This window comes from Chanos chanos, chromosome 10 (genome assembly GCF_902362185.1).
Source record: "Chanos chanos chromosome 10, fChaCha1.1, whole genome shotgun sequence".
NCBI classification, from domain to species: Eukaryota; Metazoa; Chordata; class Actinopteri; order Gonorynchiformes; family Chanidae; genus Chanos; species Chanos chanos.
The window spans coordinates 28,438,971-28,464,847 of record NC_044504.1 but is presented as its reverse complement, the minus strand read 5'-3'; the positions used below and the strand labels follow the sequence as shown (position 1 = coordinate 28,464,847).

The 25,877-nt window shown below is 41.2% G+C and overlaps 1 protein-coding gene across 3 annotated transcripts; it reads left to right on the top strand.

The window, feature by feature from the left end:
• The first annotated feature begins 2,337 nt into the window (after positions 1–2,337).
• Positions 2,338–22,052, top strand: pikfyve (phosphoinositide kinase, FYVE finger containing). Of its 3 annotated transcripts, none has more exons than XM_030786263.1 (41): positions 2,338–2,528; positions 3,798–3,836; positions 4,031–4,192; positions 5,853–5,962; positions 6,622–6,793; positions 7,553–7,760; positions 8,888–8,977; positions 9,230–9,368; positions 9,583–9,740; positions 9,896–10,007; positions 10,828–10,975; positions 11,064–11,276; positions 11,594–11,656; positions 11,752–11,881; positions 12,087–12,267; positions 12,411–12,485; positions 12,594–12,701; positions 12,892–13,032; positions 13,234–13,360; positions 13,592–14,814; positions 14,916–15,016; positions 15,126–15,197; positions 15,339–15,510; positions 15,760–15,938; positions 16,208–16,321; positions 16,412–16,520; positions 16,655–16,809; positions 17,007–17,097; positions 17,436–17,496; positions 17,607–17,741; positions 17,896–18,016; positions 18,259–18,354; positions 18,451–18,534; positions 18,661–18,755; positions 18,994–19,053; positions 19,169–19,345; positions 19,729–19,832; positions 20,133–20,261; positions 21,004–21,265; positions 21,516–21,590; positions 21,805–22,052. In XM_030786263.1, the coding sequence occupies exons 1-41, from the start codon at positions 2,348–2,350 to the stop codon at positions 21,918–21,920; spliced, it is 6,288 nt and encodes a 2,095-aa protein (XP_030642123.1). In that variant the 5' UTR covers positions 2,338–2,347; the 3' UTR covers positions 21,921–22,052. The 3 variants fall into 3 exon arrangements, with proteins under 3 accessions (XP_030642123.1, XP_030642124.1, XP_030642125.1); XM_030786264.1 differs by having other exon boundaries at positions 2,348–2,528; positions 3,798–3,841; positions 4,027–4,192; positions 11,064–11,231; XM_030786265.1 differs by lacking the exon at positions 3,798–3,836 and having other exon boundaries at positions 2,348–2,528; positions 11,064–11,231.
• The last annotated feature ends 3,825 nt before the right edge of the window (positions 22,053–25,877 follow it).

Here is a 25,877-nt window from a genome sequence, read left to right as displayed (position 1 = left end):
CATGTAAGTTTTACAGTTTTCATTTCATATGAGATGGGGTGGTAGCTTAAAATCTGAAAGACAACCAACGAATATTTATACACTCATTTCCAGTTTCATAGCCTTCAGCAACATTCTGATTCCGACAATAAGAGAGCAACAGATGCATTTTTCGAGAATGGCAAGTCATGCCTAAATTTGTGACGACAACAGAGATCGACCACTCCGACTTCGATTGTTTTGGTCTTCTTCAACTGGATACCACGAAAACTAGACTGGAGCGATGAGAGACTGAAATTTTGCGCTCGTGATACATCTTCGTCAGAAATACCAACACGTAACCTTCATTCGGATGACACGAAGATGCTGAAGAAGACAACAACACGGGTAATGTGGTGAATTCAGCTCCGGTTATTGGTTACATTTTTGCTCTTGCTGTCTGTCTGTCTTCATGTGTGGCCTGCTGTTGACATGCTAACGATTTAGCTTATTTGACAGCTGTGAGATACTAACTGAGCAGAACAATAACAAACTGAAATGATTTTGACCTGTAACTTGAACCGGGCCTGTCCTTTAATGAAGGGTTTATATTCCCTGTTTATATTCCCTGTGTCATTTTGTACCAGTATGTTGCCGCCTCAAACTCAAGTTTGAGCGAGATATGAAGATGTATTGGTGAGACAGCAATGAGCTAGGTATATAAAATCGTATTGTTGTGTAGTCGACAACATCCCATACATGTTGTATTTATATATACATGCATCCATGCTTGTATGTACGTGTTTATTGTTTGTTTGTTTCAATGACTAAACACATTACAGCAAGGATACATGAACAGAAGTATACAAACACAAAAAATGTAAAAACCAAAAAAAAAAATGCTTTGAGCCCATATGTGTAAAAGATCTCAAGGTGTTTAAGTAGTGCAACACAGAACAGATACATTTTAACTTCTATTTAAGTTGTGGTTGTGGGATGAACTGTAGTATCAGTAATGAAATGAGAGACAAATCGCTGTGTACTCAGCTACTCAGCTAACGGATCATTATTAAGACTGTGAAGATAACTACTGATGGCAAACTTAGCGTAGAGGAGGGAAGACGGAAACTTCCGCCACATTATTCGTAAGTCACTCTAAAAAGGGTTGTATCACTGTTGATGTAAATTCAATAGCCAGATAGCACGAGCTTCGGACCAACTGGTAAGGTTTTTTTTTTTGTCACATGACATGAGGTTTACTGCTACGGTATTTGAGGCTATTGCTTTCTTACGCCTGAACTAGTAATTCATAAGTAACTGAAAGTACCAGACACGGTCAATTAACTTTTTTAAGCTTCGTGCTGTTGTGGGACGACAGAGATAGGCCTGTAGCTCAATCAAGTATGTCGTGCACTTTGCGATTAAATTCTGTAGCGTTTAAGAGGCGGTAAGTCTTTCACTTCCCTTTGTAATAGCTGATATTTAGGTTTGCAAATCTCATTTCTGTCTGAATGTGTCTTTTTGTGTCGAAAAGGGCTGCTGTTCATGAATCGACTATTGCAAAGAGTATAAATTATGAGTCACCATACAGTGAAATACATATCTTTTCTCTTGAAGCTTATATATACTTCACAAAACATGAAAAAGTTTGAAGGACTGAAAGCAACAGGTTCTGTACTCATCATTTAACTGGAGTAAATGGCTTGATTACTACGCAGTACACTTTAGTTGAATAAAGGCTCCAGTAACGGGAGCATCAATATCTGGTATGAAAAGAGGAAGCGAAGAATTTCCTTCGCTGCTTGAACACAGTAGAGCTTTTTAAAAACATTCTTTCAATCCACACTCCCCTGTTGCACTCGCTTCAGATCTGTTGTGGGAACGTGATCTGCCTGTCATAACTCTCCTGTTCTCTTGTCGTCCGCGTATTTCCCATTGATTATTTTGCGCACAGTCGTAGTCACAAAAATCAGGTGCCTTCCTTTATGATCCGTGGACTTTTGACGCTTGTGGTGTGGTTCACATGATCACTGACTCTGTGCTTCCTGACTATTGTCTATAGACCATAAATGAACTTGGTTCTTTCCCTAGGTGTGAAGGCAAGAGCAGTGAATGAATGCTGTGGTTATTTCTCATGTGAGAATGGCTCAGTTGATGCTCAGCCAACTCTCTTATGATTGGATTCAGAGGATCCACCCAATAATCATTTAGAATTTACAGCAAAACCGCAATTTACAGAAAACTTGACAGGGTAGCTGTGTTTATTTTAAAAAGCGTATTCTTCATTAAGCTCTCTCTAACCATCCTGACAAATGAGTTAGAAAACATTGAAAAAGGCTTTCACTCCCTAGTTTGAGTTCTGTCATGCCTATATCACAGGGGCAGTGACATGGCTGCCGACGACAAGTCCTCATCTTCCTCCTCCACATTGGACTGGGGATCCGAACCGCCCCCTTCGCCTGCCAGCCCGTCCCACCTGACACACTTCAAACCTCTGACACCTGAACAGGATGAGCCCCCGCTCCGCTCAGCCTACAGCTCCTTTGTCAGTCTCTTCCGATTCAACAAAGGTGAGCACAGGAGCCCAACTGTGAGTTCACCCCTAACACAGACCTTTACGCTGGTCGCTGGAGTTACATGCATCCAATTCACACAACTTTTGTCCTGGGATGGAATGAAGTTATACAATTACTTTTCTTCATTTTTTTGCCTGTAACAAGTCGATCTCCAATAGCATCTTGTTGTGACTGAGTGACATGGTATCTTCTGTAGGTTAAGCCGAGATCCTCAAATGATTCACGCGTAGTTTCATAAGACTGCCATTTCATGTGATAGTCATGCTGTAATGAATGTATGTATTTATGAATCAATGTCTATGCTTAATCTAGAGCATCAAACACAGAAGTACTTCAATCCTTTTAATAACAATAGAACACATTGTTTATTTTTTGACAGCATGCGTATACGTATCATGAAAATGTCTCTACATAATAAACCATTTGTGCAGGAATATCTTCAGTTTTCATAACAAAAGAAAGTAGAATGTTTTAGATGAACTTTCCAGGATAAACAATTTTGCATTCATGTGGTTTTGGCTTTTAAAAAGCATGTGTGGAAGCACTGAGGTCTCCTTGTGTTCAAGATTTTGTGAAATGCAGTTTTGGAACGCGGCCAACGGTCTTATGAAGTCATGTGACAGAGTTTGGAGTGTTGCCAAGAGTACAGTGCGCTCAGCTCACATAGAATCATGTGCTTCCAGTCTCATTCTATTATTGGTTGTCCATGCAAATTGCCAAAAGTCAACAAAAAAAATATTTAGAAAACGGTCAGCGTTGCTCTTATCTCTGTAAACATGTAGCCCTCTATTCAATTACTTCTCTTTTTTTTTTTTTTTTTTTATTATCTAATTTAGTTATTTTAGTGAGCTAGTGCATCTACAATTACAGAAAACTGTAATGAAGTTAAAAGAGGTTGTCCAAGTTGTTAGATAAATTCAGCGAAACTTTCAGTTGATTTTTTTAAGAGGTCTCTATTATCTGATAATTGTGTAGGCTTTATTTTTTACCAAATAAATTGAAATTAAACTTGCATCGGCAAGTCTTTCATCTTAAATGATAATATTCTGACCAGACTGGGCTGAATTTTCTTGATAACAGACCAGCATCTTACAAATCTCGGGAGGGTAATCACTTGATCTCTTCATATTACATAAGCATTAAGAGTCAGCTGTAAAGAAATAAACTTAAATTGCAACAAGAACATAAAGTAACGATTTTTGGTAAAACAAAAGATAAAAACATCTTGGTTTATCTCTAATTTCTGCCTTTTATTCCTTTTAGAAAAAACAGGTGCAAACATTGCACCAGCAAAAAAAGTTGGTAAGTCTGGACCTTGATATACAAAGCTACAAGTGGAGTTTGTTAAAGGTGATACAAAGCAGTCTTTTGAAGATCACTGGGCTCAACACACTGCGGTTCAACAAGTTAGCCAATCATCTTATCATTTCTGACCCACGGTTGTTTTAATTGACATTGAGCTTCAATCTTCCGATTTTCCTTTGGCCTGTACCTAGAGGAAGGAAGACCCTCTTCAGGGACTGAAAAAAATGAGGCGGCAGTAACATCACCGCAGAATGAGAGACGCAGCTGGTCTAGCCCCTCCCACTCCATCCATGGCTCTGGAAGTCACCGGAAACAGCACCCTGAATTGCTCAGACGAACATCTACTGCCTCAGGTGACACGAACATACGCGCTTTTTCTGGAACAGAGCTCACGCGACACATTTTTCTATTACCCAGCGTCAGTGATACCTGTTTCCTGCATCACTTGATAGAAGGCGAGATTTTGCTTGGCTAAAGTCAAGAACTATAATTTTGACTATTTCACAACACGCCCTATGTTTCTTGTATGCTAAGCTTTATGGGTTATCAATATGTTGAATAACAAAGGCCAGTCAGACATATCTGTGCCGGAAATAGATCAGTGTCTTTATTTAGGCCAGGGCTGAAGAAAATAAATCAAAGATCAAAGCTGATGTGATGGCTGTGGTCACCGTTTCAGAGAAAAAATCATTCATTTAAGTAAAACTATTGCTAGAAATTCAAACTGTTGTTTACTCAGTCCTGTCCAAATTCTCCCTGCCCATTCAAAAGTTAATGATGCAGCGTGTCAAAGCTGATGAGATAATGTAATCAGTTGAGTCTTCATTAGAGAGCTCAGGTGGCAAAGGTTGAGCAGTGACCACAACCAGTTGAAAATTTAGTCTGCTCAGACTCTGAGCAAACCTCATTTAAAACTTTGAATCTCACAGATGGTCCTACAAGACCAACTTCAGAGCAGAAAAGAGCAGAAGAAGTATCACAAGGTTGCCATTTATGGAAAAGGACAGTTGTGGAAAATTAGCCAATCATTAGTGAGAATCCTTCTTCACATACGAGGGTAGGATTTTGTCCACTTAGTATTTACGTAGTTTAACCATTCATGTAGCTGATCTGAAGCCATGGAGAACCACGTGGATTTATGAACATCTCACCCTGTTTTGGTTGAGATACAGCTAGTGGCATGGATTATGTTGACTACAGCTACAATTAGTGCTTTCTCGGTGCCTTAGTGTAGGATTAATACAACAAGAAGTGCATCCTTCGTTTGAGTAATAAGTGCACAGATCTGTTGATGTTTTTGTTTTGATTTGTTTTTTTTTTTCTTCCTGTTCACAGTCGAGTGGGAAGGTGAGGGTTATTCATGTTTTTTTTTTTGTCTTGTGTACTGGATGAACCTTAGAAATGGTGTTATGCTTGAGTCTAACCACTGTGTGTTATCAAATGTCATAATAACATTTTATTAAGTGTGTGTGTGTGGAGTGTGGGGTTGAGGGGAGCAGCATTTGCCATCAACTACAATCTAGTCTAGCACACAACCATACAGTTCTCAGAAGGGTTTTTTTTTTTTTGCATTGGGTTTTACTGAGCTCTATGTGCATCAGTTACACCATAACATGCTCGTGCCTGAGACTGTTTGTTTGACGTAGACTATTGCTTTACCTCTTGAATTTCCACCTCCCTCACAGATTCACAACAATTCACATGACTCAACATCTTTTAAGTGCAAAACTTTCTAAGTCATTTGTCTTTGTCAGTTTTGAAGGCTTGCAGTGAAATGGATCCGCATTTTGAACTGGCTCGTGTAGTGTCTGAGAATGGGTCTGGTGGTCTCTGTTCTGGGATGGTTTTTGAGTTGCATGGTGTGCTCTGCGCTCTTGGATCAGCATGATACACACCTCGTGGTCTGACCGTAGTATAGCCTGTGGCTTACGTGTGTGTGTGTGGGTCTGTGTGGTGTGTGTGGGTCTGTGTGGTGCGCGTGTATGGTGTATATGTGTGTGTTTGTCTTTTTAGAGGGTCAACGCAAATCGGAAGCCCCACTGGGAAGTCATGACCCACGCACGGCCGTACAGTTACGGACGGCTTTAAAGAGACTGAAGGAGATCATGGAGGGAAAAAGCCAGGTAATATTGTAAAAAGACTCGCACTTTGCTTGTGCACTCCGTGTTTTGAGGTTCAGATTACCACTGATCTAAGACAGATATCTATGTAAATGCTAAGATACATTTAGATCTGTTCTTAGGTCTGTGAACCCAACAAAATGAACATCCTATCAGTGTTTGCACAGGAGAACCTGTCTCCTTGCATAGCAGTAAACACAGAAATAATTTCAGTGTAGTTTGTTGATTGTGAATCATTGTGTTAGTCCATGGTCATGTGCTGATGGGGAATGGCTATCCTGATTGGATTTTTAGGAACTGATGGGTGTTTTCTTTTTTTTTTTTTTTTTTCTTTTAGTTCATTCAGGTAAGGTGCCTGTACTTAAAAAAAAAAAAAAAAGAAAAAAAAACATGTATTTGCACTATTAGTTTGCATATGATTTGCATATGTTTTCGTTATTTATATAGAACACGTATTCAAAAAAAAAAAAGGCAGATATGACACTAACCTCACCCCAGACCGCTCTCTAATGACTTTTGCTTACTTCTTACTCTCCTTAAGGCTTATGGGAGCACCTTACAACATTTTTCTGTGCAAATACTAATCAATAATAACCGACCGAGAATTGATTCAACTCGCGTGTATTGATCTCCAGCTGTCTCCTGTCATTGGTTGTTTGCAGGACAGCGACCTAAAGCAGTACTGGATGCCTGACAGCCAGTGTAAAGAGTGTTACGACTGCAACGAGAAGTTCACCACGTTCCGCCGCCGTCACCACTGCCGCCTGTGTGGCCAGATCTTCTGTTCCCGCTGTTGCAACCAAGAAATCCCTGGCAAGTTCATGGGCTACACGGGTGAGTGTTTTTGGTTTGGGGGTTTTACACAAGTGAAGAAACGTCCGGCATCAGGAGAGAGAGCCTTGTGAGGAGGTCGCTGTCTAAGTCAACCTTAGACCCAGAGTGATGAACAGAACTCTGGGGGTAGTTGAAGCCGCTGAAGAGTTTCACAATGTACACACACACACGCACAGATGCGTAAGAACGCCCATAGCATGGTGTTTTGTGTGGATTTGTGTGCTGTGGCTTGTGGTTTCTAGTGTGTGTGTGAGGAACAAAAGGCTATAATATTTTTGAAATGGTGATGTGTAAAAGCACGTGCCTGTAAGTGCTTGTGTTAGCAAACTGTGTGGGTTTGTAGAACTGAACTTTAACCTTTTTGAGACATAACTGCTCAGTTCACCAATAGGCGATGCTTTTTCCTCTTTGGATCGCTGTTTCTAACATGGTTCAGGATGAGTCGTTTTTGTGCAGTATTGTAAGTGTGACTCTTAGGTGCAAATGATAACATTAACACTGACAAAATTAGGCTAGTTCCAAAACCCAATTAGACACTGTAAGCGTTCAAAGCACTTTGGTTGAAATCCTTCCCGTTCTCAAGTGCCGGATGGAATCTGCGTGACATGCTGTGTCTTTGTTGTTGTTGCTGGTGCAAGTTCTTTACTGTAGACCTAATGTGATGGTGCATTTTTGAAAGGGGCGTGTCGTCATATCGGTCCAATCCGTTTAAATCGCTCTATCTCCGTCCACTCCCTTTCCTCCCTTCCATCTCCGTAGGTGATTTACGGGCCTGTACGTACTGTCGGAAGATTGCGCTGAGCTATGCTCATTCGGCTGATTCGGGCTCTATAGGAGAGGATCTGAGTGCGCTGTCTGACTCCCCTTACTCTGTGTGTGTAATGGAGCCCAGCGAGCCACGAACCCCTGTGGGCGGCCGCAAAGCAAGTCGTAACATCTTCCTAGAAGAGGACCTGGCTTGGCAAAGGTGAAAAGAGTCAAGAAACCGCAATCTGTCTTGCTCTCTTTGACTCATTGTTCTCCTCTAGATTGTATCTTGTCAAAATGAATATTTCCATGCCGCTGTTTCTCCAGCTCCTGTTTACCTACAGTTTGACATGCATTCTTTTACTCTTCTCCTGCCCAGTAAAATCTGCCTTTTGCAGTGGGATCTAAGATTACATCTATTAATAATTGTTTATGGGCGCTTGCTTCACTTCTCCGAATTTTAGCTTTTTTGCTGCATTGCAACACTGTGTAGTTGACTAATATGATTTTCCAGTTATGAAGCCATGGACTTAAAGGGACTTCCCAGCAGTTTTTCCCCATTTCCTGCTCTGTTTGGAGTGGCTTGTATAGGCAGTGTCTGCGTGATGCCATCTCATAATGATTCACCTGACCACTTTTCACAGAGTATTTAGTGATTTTACATGCTTTAGGTGATCATTACCTCAGTGCTGATTCTGTATATATATATATAGATATATATATATATATATATATGGATTCAGATTCTTTAAGAAGAATCATTGATAATTTTGTCGCGCGAGTACTTAATTGGGTAATGCAAGAGTCTAAGAGAGTGAGTTCAGTTTATATGTGTGTTTTTGTTCAAACGGTTTAAAAGATTTCAAAACAGGACTGTCAGCATGAGGCGACAAAATAATAATATGCAAGTGTAGTCTACATGCTTTTGGTCAGTCTTGACCACTTGACACGGCTATTATAAATCCCTTCTGTAGAATTCTGCTCCTGCCCTTTGATCCAATCAATCTGCTCCTCTTGCTCATATCTTGTCAGTGCTGTTTCAAAGCTCTTCTTCTCTCCTTTCTCTCCACGCATAGAAAAACTCCCATTGGGATGAGGAAGAAGTGAGTCTGAGTGTTTTTGCCTTTGTCTTACTAATGAATGTGGACTTTCTGCATGGGTGCTGTTTTGCTGTACTATCAAATTTGTTTTTGTTTTTGATCATTGAGTTTATAGACAATTAGCTGTGAGTTGCAAAAATTGTTTTACTAATATGGCTATATTTGTGTGTGTGTGTCTGTGTATGTTTGTGCATGTATGAATGCGTACTTATGTGTGTGTTTGTGCGTGTACGTGTGTGTACCCAAGTTTGATCCATCAGGAGTCTCAGAACAGTGGCCTAAGTACCAGGCTCACTACAGTGCAAGAGGATGTGGGCAAATCACCAGCACGGAAGAGGTACGTGTATGTGTGTGTTCTGTTTGTGCATAATAGTGAGCTTTCAGGATTTTATACCGTTAGAGTTTCTGTTTCTTTTAGCTATAAAACCTTTTATTCTTTCTCTACGTCTTAATAATTAAAAAATAAATCTATAAAATTGGAACTTGATGCTGCTGATGCAGCTTTAAGGAATCTAAAGAGCAATGGTTAATAAATGCACTAAATAATTCATTTTAATAGTTGTGCCTCCCCCCCCAATAATTTGTTCAGATCAGCCAGTGTGACCAACCTGTCCCTGGACCGGTCAGGTTCTTCCATGGTACCCTCTTATGACAGCTCAGTCAGCCCTCAGACCAGTAGAGCCTTGCCCAAACCCGACCACAGCGATGAGGAGAGGAAGATCCTGCTGGTATTCACTCTATCACTTTTGTCATTTTACATTTATAACATACATGCATATAATGCTCTTAAGTTAAGCCTGTGTAAGTTTGTTACTGACATAATACTGTCAGTAACTAAATCTCATGTCTGCACTTGAATTGGAGTATGTTTGGTAAAGGTGTGCATGAAATTTTTTAATGAGATTTCGACTGGATCTTTTGTTTCTCCTTTTTCTCTCCAAGGACTCATCTCAGCTAAAAGACATATGGAAGAAAATCTGTCACAACAGTACTGGCATGGAGTTCCAAGACCACCGTTACTGGCTACGTACATACCCCAACTGCATTGTGGGAAAAGAGTTGGTGAATTGGCTCTTGCGGAATGGCACTATCTCAACCAGGTATATATAACTGACACTGGATCTACCATCATTAGCTGGGTCTTTATTAGCAAAGAAACTCGGCTTCTTGCTTTAACTTGAACATAGAGTGGGAGAAGTGTAGTGGCTGAAAATCAAATAAGTTACCATTTGGCTCATTTGTTCTCATTATGCAGAGCACAAGCAATAGCTATTGGACAGGCTCTGGTGGATGGACGCTGGCTCGACTGTGTAACCCACCACGATCAGCTCTTCCGTGACGAATATGCTCTCTATCGCCCTCTTCAGGTGAATTCTAATTACACAAGGCTATACAGTCGGCCCTCTGTATCAGCAGAGGATTGGTTCCAGGACCCCCTGTGGATGCAAAAATCCGCGGGTGCTTGAGTCCCTTATATAAAATGGCGCAGTATTTGCATATAACCTACGCACATCCTCGCGTATACTTTAAATCATCTCTGGATTACTTATAACACCCCATACAATGTAAATGCTATGTAAATAGTTGTTTTACTGTATTGTTTAGGGAATAATGACGAGAAAAAAAAGTCTGTACAATACAGACACATTCATCGTAGGCCCAACTACATAGTACACATAAGCAACAACATAGCACTTTCTTTCTTTCAGCTCTTACAGATTGCTTTCATTTAATGACCTGAAAAAAAACCACACATAACACAAGTAGTGAAAGAGGAAGAGAAATATACACAACACAAGTAGTAAGTGATTGAGAGGTGAGGCAAACAGTGCTTAAACAACGAGTGCTAGAGAGAGACTGAGGATCTGTTAAATGGCAGGAGGCTACAGCAGGGTATGCCTACACATCACTTCATTTGCATGGATTCAGCATTAGTGCTTGGCGCGCGGCAGATTCAAATTTTGCTTTTTGGAACTTTCTGGAATTTTTTTTTTCCAAATATTTTCAATCCACGGTTGTTTGAATATGCGGATGCGGAGCCCGCGGATACAGAGGGCAGACTATATCTTGAAAGCACACTGATCTGAAATAATCAGAAACTAGCTCTTGTTACTTCATGTAATGTTGTAGACCATGATGGATCTGAGCACAGTAATGAATGTGGAGCTTGTAATTTCTGTCTTTTAGAGCACTGAGTTCTCAGAGACTCCATCTCCAGACAGTGACAGCGTGAATTCCATAGAGGGGCATTCAGAACCTTCCTGGTTCAAGGACATCAAATTCGATGACAGTGACACAGAGCAGCTAGCAGATGAGAATGAATATGTCTTGCCAAGTGAGTATTCACTGGCCTCGAAAGACTCAGAGTTTCAAATCATGTTTTTGTAACTGCTTTTCACTCACTTCTCTTGTACTTTAACTAGACTCAGCCAGCCCCAGTAAACGGACCTCAGTGAGCAGTTTTCAGTCCGCTGTGGATAGCGACTCGGCTGCTTCCATTAACTTGAACGTAGAGCAGGACAACGTCAATTTCCATATCAAGAAGCAGGCCAAGTACCCCCATGTGCCCCCACACCCGGCCGAACAGAAAAGTATGGAGCCTCCTGACCCCTTCACACCAGCCTTCCACACACAAAGTGAGGAGAGGATAAAAGGCCCATTGGCCGTCCTTGTTTGCCTCCACTGACCCAGGACTAACACCTGCCTGGTGTCCTTCATACTGACCCGAAAGCATGACTCATAGTCAGTCCAGCATGAGGCTGAAATCTGACCTTGCCGTGAAGTCGTTATGTTATCGTTTTACCCTATGGTATCTGAATGCAGCTTTTATCCTAACACTTCTCATCTGTTTGTTTTTCGAAAGATTGAGACTAATACCATCTAAAACATTCTCTCTTAAAAGCATATTAGTGCAATCGTAACTGGACTCTCTTTCCCGCTCTCTCTCTCTCAGCTGAGTTCCTGGTCTCTGAAGACGGTGGCCCGAATATTGCTATCAGTGATGCGTTCATTAAAGGTACAGTTTTTCCATGGACCTTTTGCATTTTTCTAATGTTGCCTAATGAAATATCATCCCGTTCTAGCATGTCCTCCTATCATGTCTTTGTTTAGAGTCTTTGTTTAACCGGCGAGTGGAGGAGAAGCCAAAAGAGATGCTCTTTACCCCCTTGGGCTGGCACCACAGCTCCCTGGACCAGCTGAGGGAGGAGAATGGAGAGAGAAAGGCTATGGAGAGATTACTGTGAGTCTCGGCTCTACTGAGACAGTGTTAATACCAGCAAAACACTTCCAGATTGGCTATCATTGATTTGTTTTTGTGTTTATGGCAAAACAGCTTTCTTCCTTAAAATGGTTAGACAGTTCTATAAACAAACAAAACATTGATTTTGGAGCTGGCGTTAATGTGAATACACTGTTTTGTTTTGTTTTTTTCTTCCCCCTCTCAGCTCAGCCAACCACAACCATATGATGGCTCTGCTGCAGCAACTGCTCTACAGCGAGTCTCTGTCCCTCTCATGGCGGGACATCATTGTTCCCGTTGTGCGACAAGTGGTTCAGACAGTGCGTCCGGACGTACGCAGCTGCGATGATGACATGGACATCCGCCAGCTGGTCCACATCAAGAAGGTCAGAGCCCTGGGGACCTAAATCCGTCTTCACAAATCTGATTCATTTCACTAGCTTTAAACTGGCTAAGACATCATTTTGTGTCTGCAGCCACGTTCTCACTTTAGACAAACTGTTTATCCTGATTTTTACTACTTGTTTAGATTCCTGGAGGAAAGAAGTTTGACTCAGCCATGGTGAATGGCTTTGTTTGTACCAAAAACATTGCCCATAAAAAGGTAAGTGCTAGGAAACAGAAGGGAATGGAATTGCTCATTCACGCGGATTCATAGAACTGTCTGTCGTCATGTTGTGTTTATTCTGAATCCGGTCTCTTTGTACCACAGATGAACTCTTATATCAAGAACCCCAAGATTCTGCTGCTCAGATGTTCTATTGAGTACCTCTACAGAGAGGAGACCAAGTTCACCTGCATCGACCCCATTGTCTTGCAGGTGCTTTTTTTTTTTTTTTTTTTTCTCAAGCTTATGCCACCATAACCACTGTAGGGCCACAGACCGCACTTACTTTGTCCTCCCCTTATTTAAATCTTGCACAGTGTTCCATAGAGCATTTATCAAACTCTGTCTGACTTATAATTGCCATTTTAATGTTATAACAATATGGGTGGTGTGCCATTTTTAGGAACGGGAGTTCCTTAAGAATTACGTGCAGCGCATTGTTGATGTGCGGCCAAATCTGGTGCTGGTTGAGAAGACCGTGTCACGCATCGCTCAAGACATGCTACTGGAGCATGGCATCACTCTGGTCATCAACGTCAAACCTGTTAGTACTGCCTCCTCAGCATTCGACAGGCTTCTGATTGATGTCATTTAGACCTACCCCCCCCTTTTTTTCTTAAAGATGTATTACTTATTCTGCTTTTATGTTGTGGTTTTTACGCTTCTCTCCCTCTCTTTGTCTCTCTCTCTCTCTCTCTCTCTCTCTCTCTCTCTCTCTCTCTCTTTCTCTCTCTGGTCTTTCCAGCAAGTCCTGGACAGAGTAAGTCGAATGACTCAAGGAGACTTGGTCATGTCCATGGATCAGCTACTCACTAAGCCTCGTCTGGGGACCTGTCATAAGTTCTATCTGAACTCTTTTCAGCTACCCAATAGTGAGTGCCAGCTGCGTCTCTGGAAAATTCTTTATGACACCTCTTTTATTTATTTATTTTTTTTTTTTTTTGATGACTTTTGAAAGCCATGGCAAGAATTGCTCACATTGTACATGTGATTGTTTCATATGCATGTTGATGATTGCTAATATTTCATCCAGTTGTAAATAACCATTGAATTATACGAGGAGTAAAGTGTTAGTTTTAATGCTTGTGCTCTCTATACCCCAGATGAGATGAAGACTCTAATGTTCTTCGAGGGGTGCCCCCCACACTTGGGCTGTACCATAAAGCTCCGCGGTGCATCAGAGTATGAGCTGGCTCGTGTGAAGGAGATTATTGTGTTTATGGTGTGTGTGGCTTACCACTCACAGTTGGAGATCTCCTTTCTCATGGACGAGTTTGCCATGCCTCCCAGTCTTGCTAAGAGTTCCTCTTTCCCCTGCTTACTGGAGAGTATGACAGGAGAAGAGGAAGAGGAAGAGGAGGCAAGGCAGGGGAATAGGAATGAGGAAGAGATGGATCACACTGATAATGCCCAAGAAGGGTTTTTTGAACCAGGGATTCAGGAGATGATTGAGTCAGAACCTCCACTTAGTATGGAAAGCCCCAAAATGGACCAGACCGATCCAACTACCTCTTCTCCTGTGGCAGAGGGCGAAGGGGTTAAGACATCAACACCTGTGTCTTGCCCCTCCAATCCACCTCCACCCGTGTCCCCACCTTTACTTATGTCAAATCTGGGTGAGATATCAAAGGAAGATGTTGAAACTCAAAGGGAAAGTGATTTAGAGGGAGGTGGAGAGGAGGAAGGATCCCTATTGTGTGGCAACAGAGCTGGCTCTAACACTCCAGCTCCTTCTGCTCCTCTCTTTCGTGATCCTTTGCAGGACGATACAGGCTTATTCGTGACTGAGCAAGTTGCTCCCTCAGATGACCGGCTCCAGTCACTGTCTGCCTGCTTCAAACAGGAGCTGAAGGACATCATCCTGTGCATCTCTCCCTTCATCACTTTCCGTGAACCCTTCCTTCTCACTCCCCCTGGCTTGCGCTGCCCCAGCCGCGACTATTTCCCTGAACAGGTCTACCTCTCTCCACTACTCAATAAGGACTTTAAAGAACTGGATGGAAGGCGCAAGAGGCAGCTGCTAAAGGATCCATCCCCAGTTACAGGGGGGATATCCAACGGTGTTGGTCCTCCTCCACGAGCTCTCCAGCTTCTTCCATCGCACAGGCTCACCAGTGCCCGAATAGCAGAGCAACTGGGCAGTAGTCAGGACTTAGCTCGCATGCTAGCTGACTATCGTGCTCAGGGAGGTCGAATACGTCAAAAAGATGTCGATCCTTTCAGTGCTAACCAGGGTCGTGAGTCCCAGTCGGGAAAGGTTCCTGTAAAGGCTGACAGTGAGGAGGAGAAGGCCCCAGGACAGAATGACATGACATGGACAGCTAAGGTGGGAAGGTTTCTCTGGGTTTATATTGCATGTGTTGATTATCCAGTTTTCAGGCAAACTCACAATGTCTTCTCTTTTGTTTGCATTTTGTCCCATTGCAGTTGGACTGTCTGAATCCAGTCAATCACCAGCGGCTATGTGTGCTATTCAGTAGCTCATCTGCACAGTCCAATAATGCACCCAACCCCTGCGTCAGTCCTTGGTAAACCCCACAGCCCCAGCACACGGACCTTCATGAGCCCAGTACTTAATGTACTCTTGTACAAACTATTTCAAGATTTAATACTGATGTTATTTATCTTTTACAATAGGATTGTGACAATGGAGTTCTATGGCAAGAATGACTTAACTCTTGGCGTGTTTTTGGAAAGATACTGTTTCAGGTGAGAAAATTGTTCCAGAGGTAGCATAATGGTGTAATAATGTTGAATTCATAATGTTTTTAGTGATCCCAGAACACTAGCTGTGAATGGTATTATGTTGGCTTTAAGAAGTTCTTTTTGTCTCTATCTCCTGGGTATCAGGCCTTCCTATCAGTGTCCCAGTATGTATTGTGAAACTCCAATGGTGCATCACATCCGACGCTTTGTGCATGGTAACGGCTGCATACAGATTGTTTTGAAGGAACTTGACTCACCTGTGCCTGGATACCAGCATACAATCCTAAATTACTCCTGGTGCCGCATTTGCAAGCAGGTAACAACAAGATTACAGTGCCTTCACACCACTATGGCAGTGTAACCAATTGCTAAAATATTAGCTCTGACTTCACGTTTTCTTGGGAGTAGGACATGAATGAAAGTGAAATAGCAGTAGCCTCTGTACCAGGTTTAGCAGAATATCAACTATTTGTATATATGAGACAATACAACACAATGCCTCTGAAGATAGACATGAAAAACACAGAATGTTAATCCATTGTCTTGTGTTTGGCTCTGTCATCAGGTTACTCCAGTGGTCCCCCTTTCTAATGATTCGTGGTCCATGTCCTTTGCCAAATACCTGGAGATGCGCTTCTACGGTCACCAGTACACACGTCGTGCCAATGCTGAACCCTGTGGCCACTCCATCCACAAAGACTACCACCAGTACTTCTCCTATAATCAGATGGTGGCCTCCTTCAGGTGGGTATCTTCAAAGCGCATGGATTCTTTTCATTTGCCTGGGGGTGGATCATAGCTGCTTCATTCAGTCATTCTCTATAACCTTCTTGCATCCATCCATCCATCCATCCATCCATCTGTCCATCCAACTGTTCATGTAATACCCCCGTTTGAATGCTAATCCATTTTCCATTAATTTTTCCTTTATCTATCATGCTATGCTATTCACTGGTGTGTATTTATTCACAGTCCTTAGCGTTTTTTTTTTGTTTGTTTGTTTTTTATTTCAGCTACATCCCAGTGAGACTGTTTGAGGTGTGCCTGCCCCCTCCCAAGATCTTCATCAGGAACCAAGGCCCTTCTAAATCCAGTCTACAGCAGGACCTCAAAGACTTCTCCCAGAAGTAAGACTGGGCACTGTCTAAAAGCAATAGTTTCTTTCCTTTGGAAAAGTAATCTTGGAGAATCCTGACTCTCCTTTTCTTCTTCCTCAGGGTGACCCAGGTTTACCTGGCCATAGATGACCGTCTCACCTCCCTTAAGACAGACACCTTTAGCAAGACTCGCGAGGAAAAGATGGAGGATCTGTTTGCACAGAAAGATGTAGGTTCTTAAATTGAGATTTGCTGTAATCAGTGAAAAAAATGATCTCTTGAGCTCTTTGTGCATCCCATAGTTGTATTTGGGTCAATGAAAAGCCAAACACACTTTGGTTGAATTTGTGCTTTTGTGTCCAGATGGAGGAAGCTGAGCTGCGCAGCTGGATAGAGAAACTGCAGGCACGTCTCCAGGTCTGTGGATCGGACTCTCCTCAGCAGTTGCAGGCTGTGCTGGAATCAGTTGTTGTCAGGAAGCAAAACTTGTGTGAGACCCTTCAGTCCTGGAACACCAGGTGAGTTGCAGTGACATACTCTAACCCTAACTGAAGCTTGCCCTGATTTAAACTCATTTGATTCTACATATTACAGTGTTTCATTAGCAAATTTGTGTCTTGTGAAAGGTTAGACCAAAGGTTTGCATTCGGTGGATACATAGACACAGACACACACTAATTCTAGATTTCATAACATACTCTTGTTTTTCTCCCAGGTTGCAGGAGCTGTTTCAGCAAGAAAAAGGCAGGAAACGTCTGTCGGTTCCACCGAGTCCTGGTAGACATAGGCAGACGGATGACAGCAAGGTTAGTGTCTCTCGGCCCAAAGTCAAATCAGTGTAGTGAGGTGCTCCTAGTCCGCTGTGTATATCGTGTCTTTTTGGATGTAGCAATCAGAAAATGAATATGTGAGCAGCATTTAGCTCCTCACTCTCATGCAGCCAGCGCCGATGCATTTCACTTCACTTTGAGTTCAGACACTGTTCATAATTTAGAAATAGGTTTGATTGTTTCAAGGTGTTCAAAAGTGTGCGTGTTTGAAAAATGTAGAATTTGAAAGTATTTTCTTAATGCGGTGAACGCAAGTGTTTTAGTCCCTGTAGGGCATATAATATGTATGACTGGTCTCTTTATTTATCTAACAGACCGGCACTCTTGAGTCCTCACCCCGCAACCCCTCCCCTCTGGTTCAGAACGGTGAGAAAGGTGAGTGGAACATAGATGAGTGGAAACAACATCTGTCTCTGATTGGTGTGTATGGTTGATTGATTGCCCTCTCCCTCTCTCTCTCTCTCTCTCTCTGTGTTAATATTCAGAGGATCGTCATCTCAGTACCATGCCTTCAGGCTCTGGGTCATCCTTACAGCTGCCTTCACCAGGAGAAACGGGCACAGATATGGTCACATCTGGACCCTCTTTTGCAGAACAGGATTCTGTCAGCATTCCAGAGGGTAAATACACACGCGCTCGCATGCACATTCATTCTCTCTGAGTCTCGCTCTTTCTCTCCTTCTCTCTGCCTCTCCAGCCCTTTCCTTGTGTCTCTGTCTATAAGTAGAGTTAGCCTGGCTCTCCTCATCATTCTGCATTTTTTTTTTTCCTCAGATGTGTTTGACGGCCATCTTTTGGGTTCCAATGACAGTCAAGTCAAGGAGAAGTCCACCATGAAAACGATTCTAGCCAATCTGTTACCAGGAAACAGTTACAACCCTATCCCTTTTCCTTTGTGAGTACTACTGTAGTACAGCCGCAAATGTTATAAAGTACATCACTCAGATGCTGAAACTAATTTAGTCTTAGTTCTGTCCACCTAACCTTCATTTCAACCAAGATAAATTACAAAAAAAAATGAAAAACTAACTTTGGTTCAAATGTTATCGCAGGTGACAGTCATCCTGTTAAATTTGTCACCTTTTTTTTTTTTTTCTTATGACTTTTCCATGTACCGTTTTGCAATGGCTCTAATAGTGACCCAGACAAGCACTACCTGATGTTTGAACATGAGCGTGTCCCGATCGCAGTGTGTGAGAAGGAACCCAGTTCCATCATTGCATTTGCACTAAGGTAACCTTTCTCCTTCTCCTCTGCCTACCCAGCTTAAATGTTACTGTAATATTCGCATGTCCCTTTGACGTTGGTACATTCTGTGTTGACTATCAGCTGTAAAGAGTATAAGACTGCCCTGGAGGAGCTTTCAAAGACATCGGTGAAAACTGGAGGCGAAGAGACAAACCAGACCAACAGGTACCTTATCTTCACCACCTCAAGCTCTTATATTGAGTCATTGATCATAGGATGTTATTGGTCAGGGTTATGTATCTAATCTCGTCGGTCTCACATACGTTGTGTCTGTGGTTGTTGTGTCTGAAGTGCCGGGGAGAGCAGAGCAAAGAACAGTCCAGCTAAGCCCAACGAGACAAGTGCCTCTCAGATAGGCCGCAGCAGCATGGACTCTGACCCTCTCAGTGAGTGACTTCTCTTTGATTTCATCAAAAAAAAAAAACCATCCAAGATTGAAATGCACCTTTCAATATGAGATTAAATGGATGTTTAGTCTGTTGTTTTTCTGGAGCACCTTGTAGGTAATAAGTGAAACAGATATTGTCTGTTTAGAGATTAGGTGTTACAATAATGTTTTGCTTGTTGTTGTTGTTTTTGTTGTTGCATTGTTTCTTAGTCTGTCACCCTTCCTGTCTCTTGCAGAGGAGCCAGAAAGTGGAGACAAGCAGAAGAAGCAGACAGTGAACCCACACATTGAATTGCGTGAGCATAAAATTTATCTCTCAGATGTATAAGAGATGTGTTATGTTTGCTTATATGTTACTTCTTTTTTGTTTTTGTTTTTTTTTTTTAATTTATCTTTGTATTTATGATTCAGAGTTCTCTGACCCCAATGCCAAGTTCTACTGTCGGATATACTACGCTGAAGAGTTCCATAAGATGCGTGAGGACATCATGGAGAGCACAGAAGATGACTTTGTGCGCTCACTCTCTCACTGTGTCAACTGGCAGGCTCGTGGTGGAAAGTCTGGAGCTGTGTTCTATGCCACTGAAGGTGACCTTTAAACTGTCCTCCCAACAGATTGTGTAGTCAGAGGTTCTTGCGTCTGTTAAAAGTTAAGTGATTACCTTGTCATATCGTTCGCTTGATTAATGTGAAAGATCACTTTAGTCATTGTTGTGATGTATAGGGTTTTTGTTGCATGACAGATTTATTTCAGTGTATTTATTCTAACTTAACAAATTAAACTCACCTGCTTTACCATTTGAACGCGAATTCCAGCCCTGGGGTAGAAAAACGACACGTGGTGATATCACCAAGCTTTGTCTGTATTAAAGTGTTCTAAGAAATTGTTCACTTGAGTCCTACTTTTTCAAAGTGGTTGTACTATGACCCTGATGGTCTCATTATTTCCTCCTCTCTTGGCGTTCTCTCAGACGATCGCTTCATTCTGAAGCAGATGCCTAGACTAGAGGTGCAGTCCTTCTTGGACTTTGCTCCACACTACTTCACTTACATCACAGGGGCAGTGCAACATAAGGTAAGAGGAGTGTTCATTGCTAAATGTCCACTTAGTAAGAGAACATTCAAGTTTACTATTATCTTATGTAACAGACAACTCCTTAATGACTAAATGTCTGGTTTGTGCTCTGCTTGTCTTGGAAGCTGCTTCGGATAAATCATCTACTAAATGAATAAATGTAGTTTAAATCTCAAATTCAGGAAATTGATGTTTTAAAATGTTATTTTCCTTTTGTGTAACTTTGTGTCAGAAATGATAACAGATCACATAGGGGAATTTAAGACAGCATAACTCCTATTACCGTCCTCTAACCTACAGCGGCCCACAGCCCTGGCCAAGATATTGGGAGTGTACCGGATCGGCTACAAGAACTCACAGAACAACACAGAAAAGAAGCTGGATCTGTTAGTCATGGAGAATCTTTTCTACGGTCGCAAGATGGCACAGGTTTGTTTGTGTCATTGTGTGGGAGTTGATATAAAATGGGAGAACTTGAACTGTTAAGAAAGCTGGGTGCACACAACAACTGTTTTAATCTCTGACCTTTTTTTCTGAGAAAAGTCACGGCCATTCATACTAACTCCTGTGGCCAAAAATCATACAAGCATGGAAACCATTCAAATTACGTTAAACCGACATTCACATCCAAATATCTGCGGCTCAGTGACCAGTCAATCTATGTTTGATTAGATTCTGGAAGAATAAAAGTTGTTGAAAGCTTTAGTCGAACCGTCATGCTAGTAGTTGAGGCTCTAAGCATTAAATGACTTCCCAAACCATTTTCATTTTCTTACAAATGTTCAGTTGAAGGAAAGGACCAGCTATAGTGCTCTCCGTAAAGACTGCTGGGAGTCTGTCATTGTTTCTCTGAGTACATGCTTCAAGTAGTCTGCACTTACAGCTTTAACAGGTCTGATCAATATAAGATGAATGAAGACACTGTGGATCAGATCGTGTTGGAGTGTAATGGTTGATAACTTTTGAGAGTCATTCCTCTGTCACTTTTTCTGTTCTCTTGACCTAAGGACAAGTGGCTTATACTGAAATTACATGCTCAGCTAATTCAGCCCGTAAAATACAGGAAGTTTATGGACCCATTGAAATGTCCAATTCACTGAACATGCAGTTCACTGAACGTCTGATTGAACAATTTTATCTAACATAACAAGAGATTCTTTTAATGGTTCAGGTGTTCGACCTGAAAGGATCACTGAGGAACCGGAACGTGAAAACAGATCAGGGAAAGGAGAGCTGTGAGGTGGTGCTACTGGATGAGAACCTGCTCAAACTGGTGCATGATAACCCACTCTACATTCGCTCCCACTGCAAAGCCATCTTACGGGCTGCCATCCTCAGCGACGCTTACTTCCTCTCCAGCCACCTCATCATTGATTACTCGCTGCTGGTGGGCCGTGATGATGCTACGGACCAGCTGGTGGTAGGCATTATAGGTGAGTGGTCTCACAAATTCAAACAGGCTTTGAACTTCTCGTGTCTTGTCCTTCTTGTTTTTTTTTGAACAGCAGTCCTTGAAATCTTTGAAAAATTTAGATTTGTGGAGTTGTGAGATCTTCCCAGTATACCTTTTCACTTTATATTTAATCACTCCTAGGTTATGTAATCCTAAGGTCAAGTTTTCTGTTTGGCAATGTTTAATGATAAATTTGTACATTTAAGACTCGGTTCCTTTCGCCTCACCAGATTACATCCGGACATTCACGTGGGACAAAAAGCTGGAGATGGTGGTAAAGTCCACAGGCATTCTTGGTGGGCAAGGTAAAATAACATGTTTCCCTCGTCTCAGTTTTTGCCAAATAAACAAACAAACAAACAAGCAAACAAAAACAAAAAGCAAACAAACCAAAAACAAAAAAACCAAAAAACATCTGTATCAGTCTCATCTCAGCTGAGAAGCCTGTGTGCGTATATATTCATCCTGAACATCCTGTTCTTTGAAAGACTTTTAAAGATGAGTGCTTCTCTTCCACAGGGAAAATGCCCACTGTGGTGTCTCCAGAACTGTACCGAGCTCGCTTCTGTGAGGCTATGGACAAATACTTCCTCATGGTTCCGGATCACTGGACTGGACTTGGAGTGAACTGCTGAAGAGCAAAAGAGGAAAAAAACTGCACAAGCTGAGCAATGCAGGACCTGAGAAACCCATATATATATCTACTATAAAACTTACAATGACTGTTCAATGACTCCAAAAAAAAAGCCCATGTTTTCACACTCAGAAGCAAGCACACTGGATCATGTCACTTTTTTTGAGTGTTTGACAGAGCATGGACAGCTTTCTTTTAATGAACATTCCACTATGATTATAGTGCCACAAACTGAACTGAAGACTGTATTTTAAAAAATGTATGCACATACTCTAATATTTATGGGGAAAATGACTTCTTGAGTTTGGGTGCTCAGTTAAGTCTGACTGAAATGCCAAGACATCAGTCCTTTTGTTTTAAGGAAACCCAGAGAGAGTTAGCACTGAAACTTGCTTGGCATTGCTACAGTATTCAGGAGTTTATAAACTAATCATTAAAAAAAAATGCAAACAATGTAAATCTTTGTCATAAATGTACAGATATTATGTTATTAAAGATTATTAACTCTGTCAAAAGTCTAAATATTATGGATGTTTGTTGTATGCCTAAACTTGCCAGTATTTGAAGTATGCTGTCTTGCAAGGTTTTTGCGTTTTTAGTACAACAGCACCAATTAATTTAACAGTTAAACAAATTCACATTGAGTATTTGTTTTGAAATGAAGTTTGTCTATGCTGTGTGATGCTGGTATAAACTAAGATACCTTTAGGAATGTGTCTGTGGTTCGTGTAGAATATACAGTTTCCGGAACATTTTCCCTAAAGTGGTTTTGACTGCCATTCTCAACAATGTGGGTTAAAATATCTTCCAAGCATAAACAGTGACTGTTTGTACCTCGTTGACTGAACATAAAAACTTAATTTTCTGATAATTCCATCACTGCTGAAAAGAACAAAAACACAACACTTGGTACAAATTTGTATATATTAATATTGTCATATATAAAGCCCTGGGGGACTTCCACTTTCCTACTGTTATAACTGCAGTAATGTTTTCACACCTCTAAGAATAACAACCAAATTTGGGAGGAAAGAAAAGTGGAATCCTCTTTGAGAGGTTTGCTGCACACAGTATCACAAAACCTACCACATTAAACACACACAGACAGGAACCCAGTAACATCTTTGAGGATCTAACAATAACTGTAACCCAAATCTTGTGGCTGCACGGGAAGAGGTTACACATAAAACAGCTGACAAATTTCCAACATAAGATTTGGAGTGGAAGGTGATACACACACAGACACACACAGGCAAAATCAGCCTGGTTCAGATGGACTGATAAAAGCCTTTATTAGTAATAAAACTGCTTTTACAGACAGTATCGCAGCTTCTATTCTAACCATAAAAATTGACTGTCTGCGTTTTTAGCTTTAGATTAAAAGTTATTGTGGAACTATATTGGAAACAGCTGGACTTTTTTTTATATCTGTTAGAATTAACTGAAGATACACTCCTCAAATCCTAAACAATATAAGAGTACAAGAAACATATAGAGTCTAAACTTCATCAGTCCTGTTAGAGGGGAATAACGAGTCTGCGTTTTGTGTATTTGTACAGTTGTTCATGCTGTACAGAAATGTTCATATTGCTTCCAGGCAAAGGACAAGCAATGCAATGCTGTGTGAAAGGTTATTACAAAGAAACACAATTAAGGAGCACTTCTTTTTATGTCCCTCAGAAGTGTCATTGATACTTCTCTCTGATGTAGAGGGGAGAGTTTTCTCTGAAAACAAATGGCAGAATTCTGCTGATGACAACTTTGTGTTACAAGTTTCTTTAAACATGGTCATAATTTTTTATGGAGAGTAAGTTTGATGTAGTTGCTCTTTAATCTGTGCTGTGTAAATTAGTCGTTTTCCTTTCTCCCTTCCTTTCTTCTTTCCTTCTTCCCTTTCTTTCTTTCTTTCTTTCTTGACGGGTTGAAGTACATGCAGCATTTCAAACTCCAGCTCCTTTTGTTTTCTGCATGACAGAGGAAATGCCATGCTTGACTGAATTTACCACTGTGCTTGGGGGAACAAAATGGGCTGGCGAGAGGTTTGTTTGTTTGTTTGTTTGTTTGTTTTCTGAGAACACCATTTTGATATGTAAAGTTTTTAACATAGACAGAGGATAAGAGAAATTTATCATCAGTGCAACAGAGGTGGACAGGAGGTCACCTGGTTATAACTGACACTCTGGGGGCGGGCCCAGGGGCCTGCTAAAAATGTCACTGTGAATTCACAATGAGATTCTAAACTTCACCAAACTAAACATCTACACAGACACTGGCACATAAAAAGATGTGATAAGACAATCAGATAAAAAGAGAATGTAGCGGAGAATCAAACCTTGCATGAAGAAATGACAAGTAAAACAAGACAGGCAAATGGAAGCAGCCCAGAGTTAACAGAGAAGAAGTATACAAACTTCTACTTTAAACTCACAGGCAGGGGAGTTGGAGATAAAGTACACTGAGTATGAGGACAAACTGAAGTACACTCTGAATGGTACAGAGGAGCTGAGGCATAGGTGTAGTGAGGGAGATGGAAAGATAACCGAGTTGAAAAAACAAAATAGTTCAAGGCTGTCTATGTCAAGAAAAAGAGAGAGAGAGAGAGAACGTGAAAGAGAATAGTGACCGGAACGTTGTCAATAACTCTGCCAAATGCTGATGCTTCCTGAGAAAAGGAAACAGTGTTTCTGCAGTAAAGGATATTTCACTATATAAACATACATGGCAGAGTACTTACTAATATGCTATGATAACAGAATCCAGTCTCTCTCATATCCAAACAAGACATCAGTTAATGCTGTGTAATCTTGTGTGTTGAGTCATCAGCAGGCGTAAATGTTTGGAGTCATCTCATCTCTTAGGTAATAAAAGAGAGAGAGAGAATGAGTGGGAGAGAGAGAGAGAGAGAGAGAGAGAGAGAGAGAGAGATGTTACCAGTGGTACCTCTTAGTGTTGATTCTGTACTGTACATCTCTGAACACATGGTGGCACTATTGGCATATAAGCCAACTTAAAGTTTTTAACACTGTCTGTTGTGGTAGAACATGGTTCCTCAAATCCAGTTCTGAGGGTCCAGAATCTTTATGTTTTTTGCTCACGACTCACAATTAGAGGCTGACTTTACCTGGGAAATAGTCCTCAGTTGGACTCAATCCCCAATGTTTGGATGACGTGATAAATGAAAGACATTTATCTCCTAGTATGAGGAGCCCTTACTAATTACAGTATTAATGTTTACAGTTTGAATTACAGGTAATGCAGTTTGAAGCTTTGGTACTTTACTCCACGTGAACTGGCAGTTTAATATGTTTTATCTTTATCTTAAAATTAATAATAGACAGTGCTGGTGAGATTTGATGATACTGTAATGGTTGCTAGTTGTGTTACAGTAGCTTGTTTTTTTTCATGAACGGGCTGAAATGAGAGACATTATTTGTCAAGTGCGCTGTTGATAAATATTATACTGTTGAGAATCGACACTGCTTAGCACGAAAAACTGCAGGTTATGAAAAATCTATTCGGTGCAGACGACCTAAAGACCAATTAAAAGTGCATACCCTTGTCTTTGGTAGTTACACATGAAAGCTGAGGCAATAGGTAGTGGTGCACTTTTGCGGATGCTGCTATTGCTGGAGAAACTTTCAGCAATTTTACCTGCCTACCAATTTATTACTTTGTGTCATGCAGCATGACGTTATTAAAATGTGTATCTCCCAGTCCGAATTTCGCTAGCTAACTTAGAAATGCATTATTTTAGTTAGATTGTTAAATATCAACTCTAAGCTTATTAAGACAACTCGTAGGCCTATATCTAAGACTTCAAGATAAGTTTCTTTCTCTCTTTTAAAATAAGTATTTACGTCACTACATATATACGTTCATTCAGTGAAGCCGAAACTATTCTTCAAGCTGTCAGTCTTCGAAATTGCTGTCTGGGCAGCACTGATTGCGAAAGTGTCTA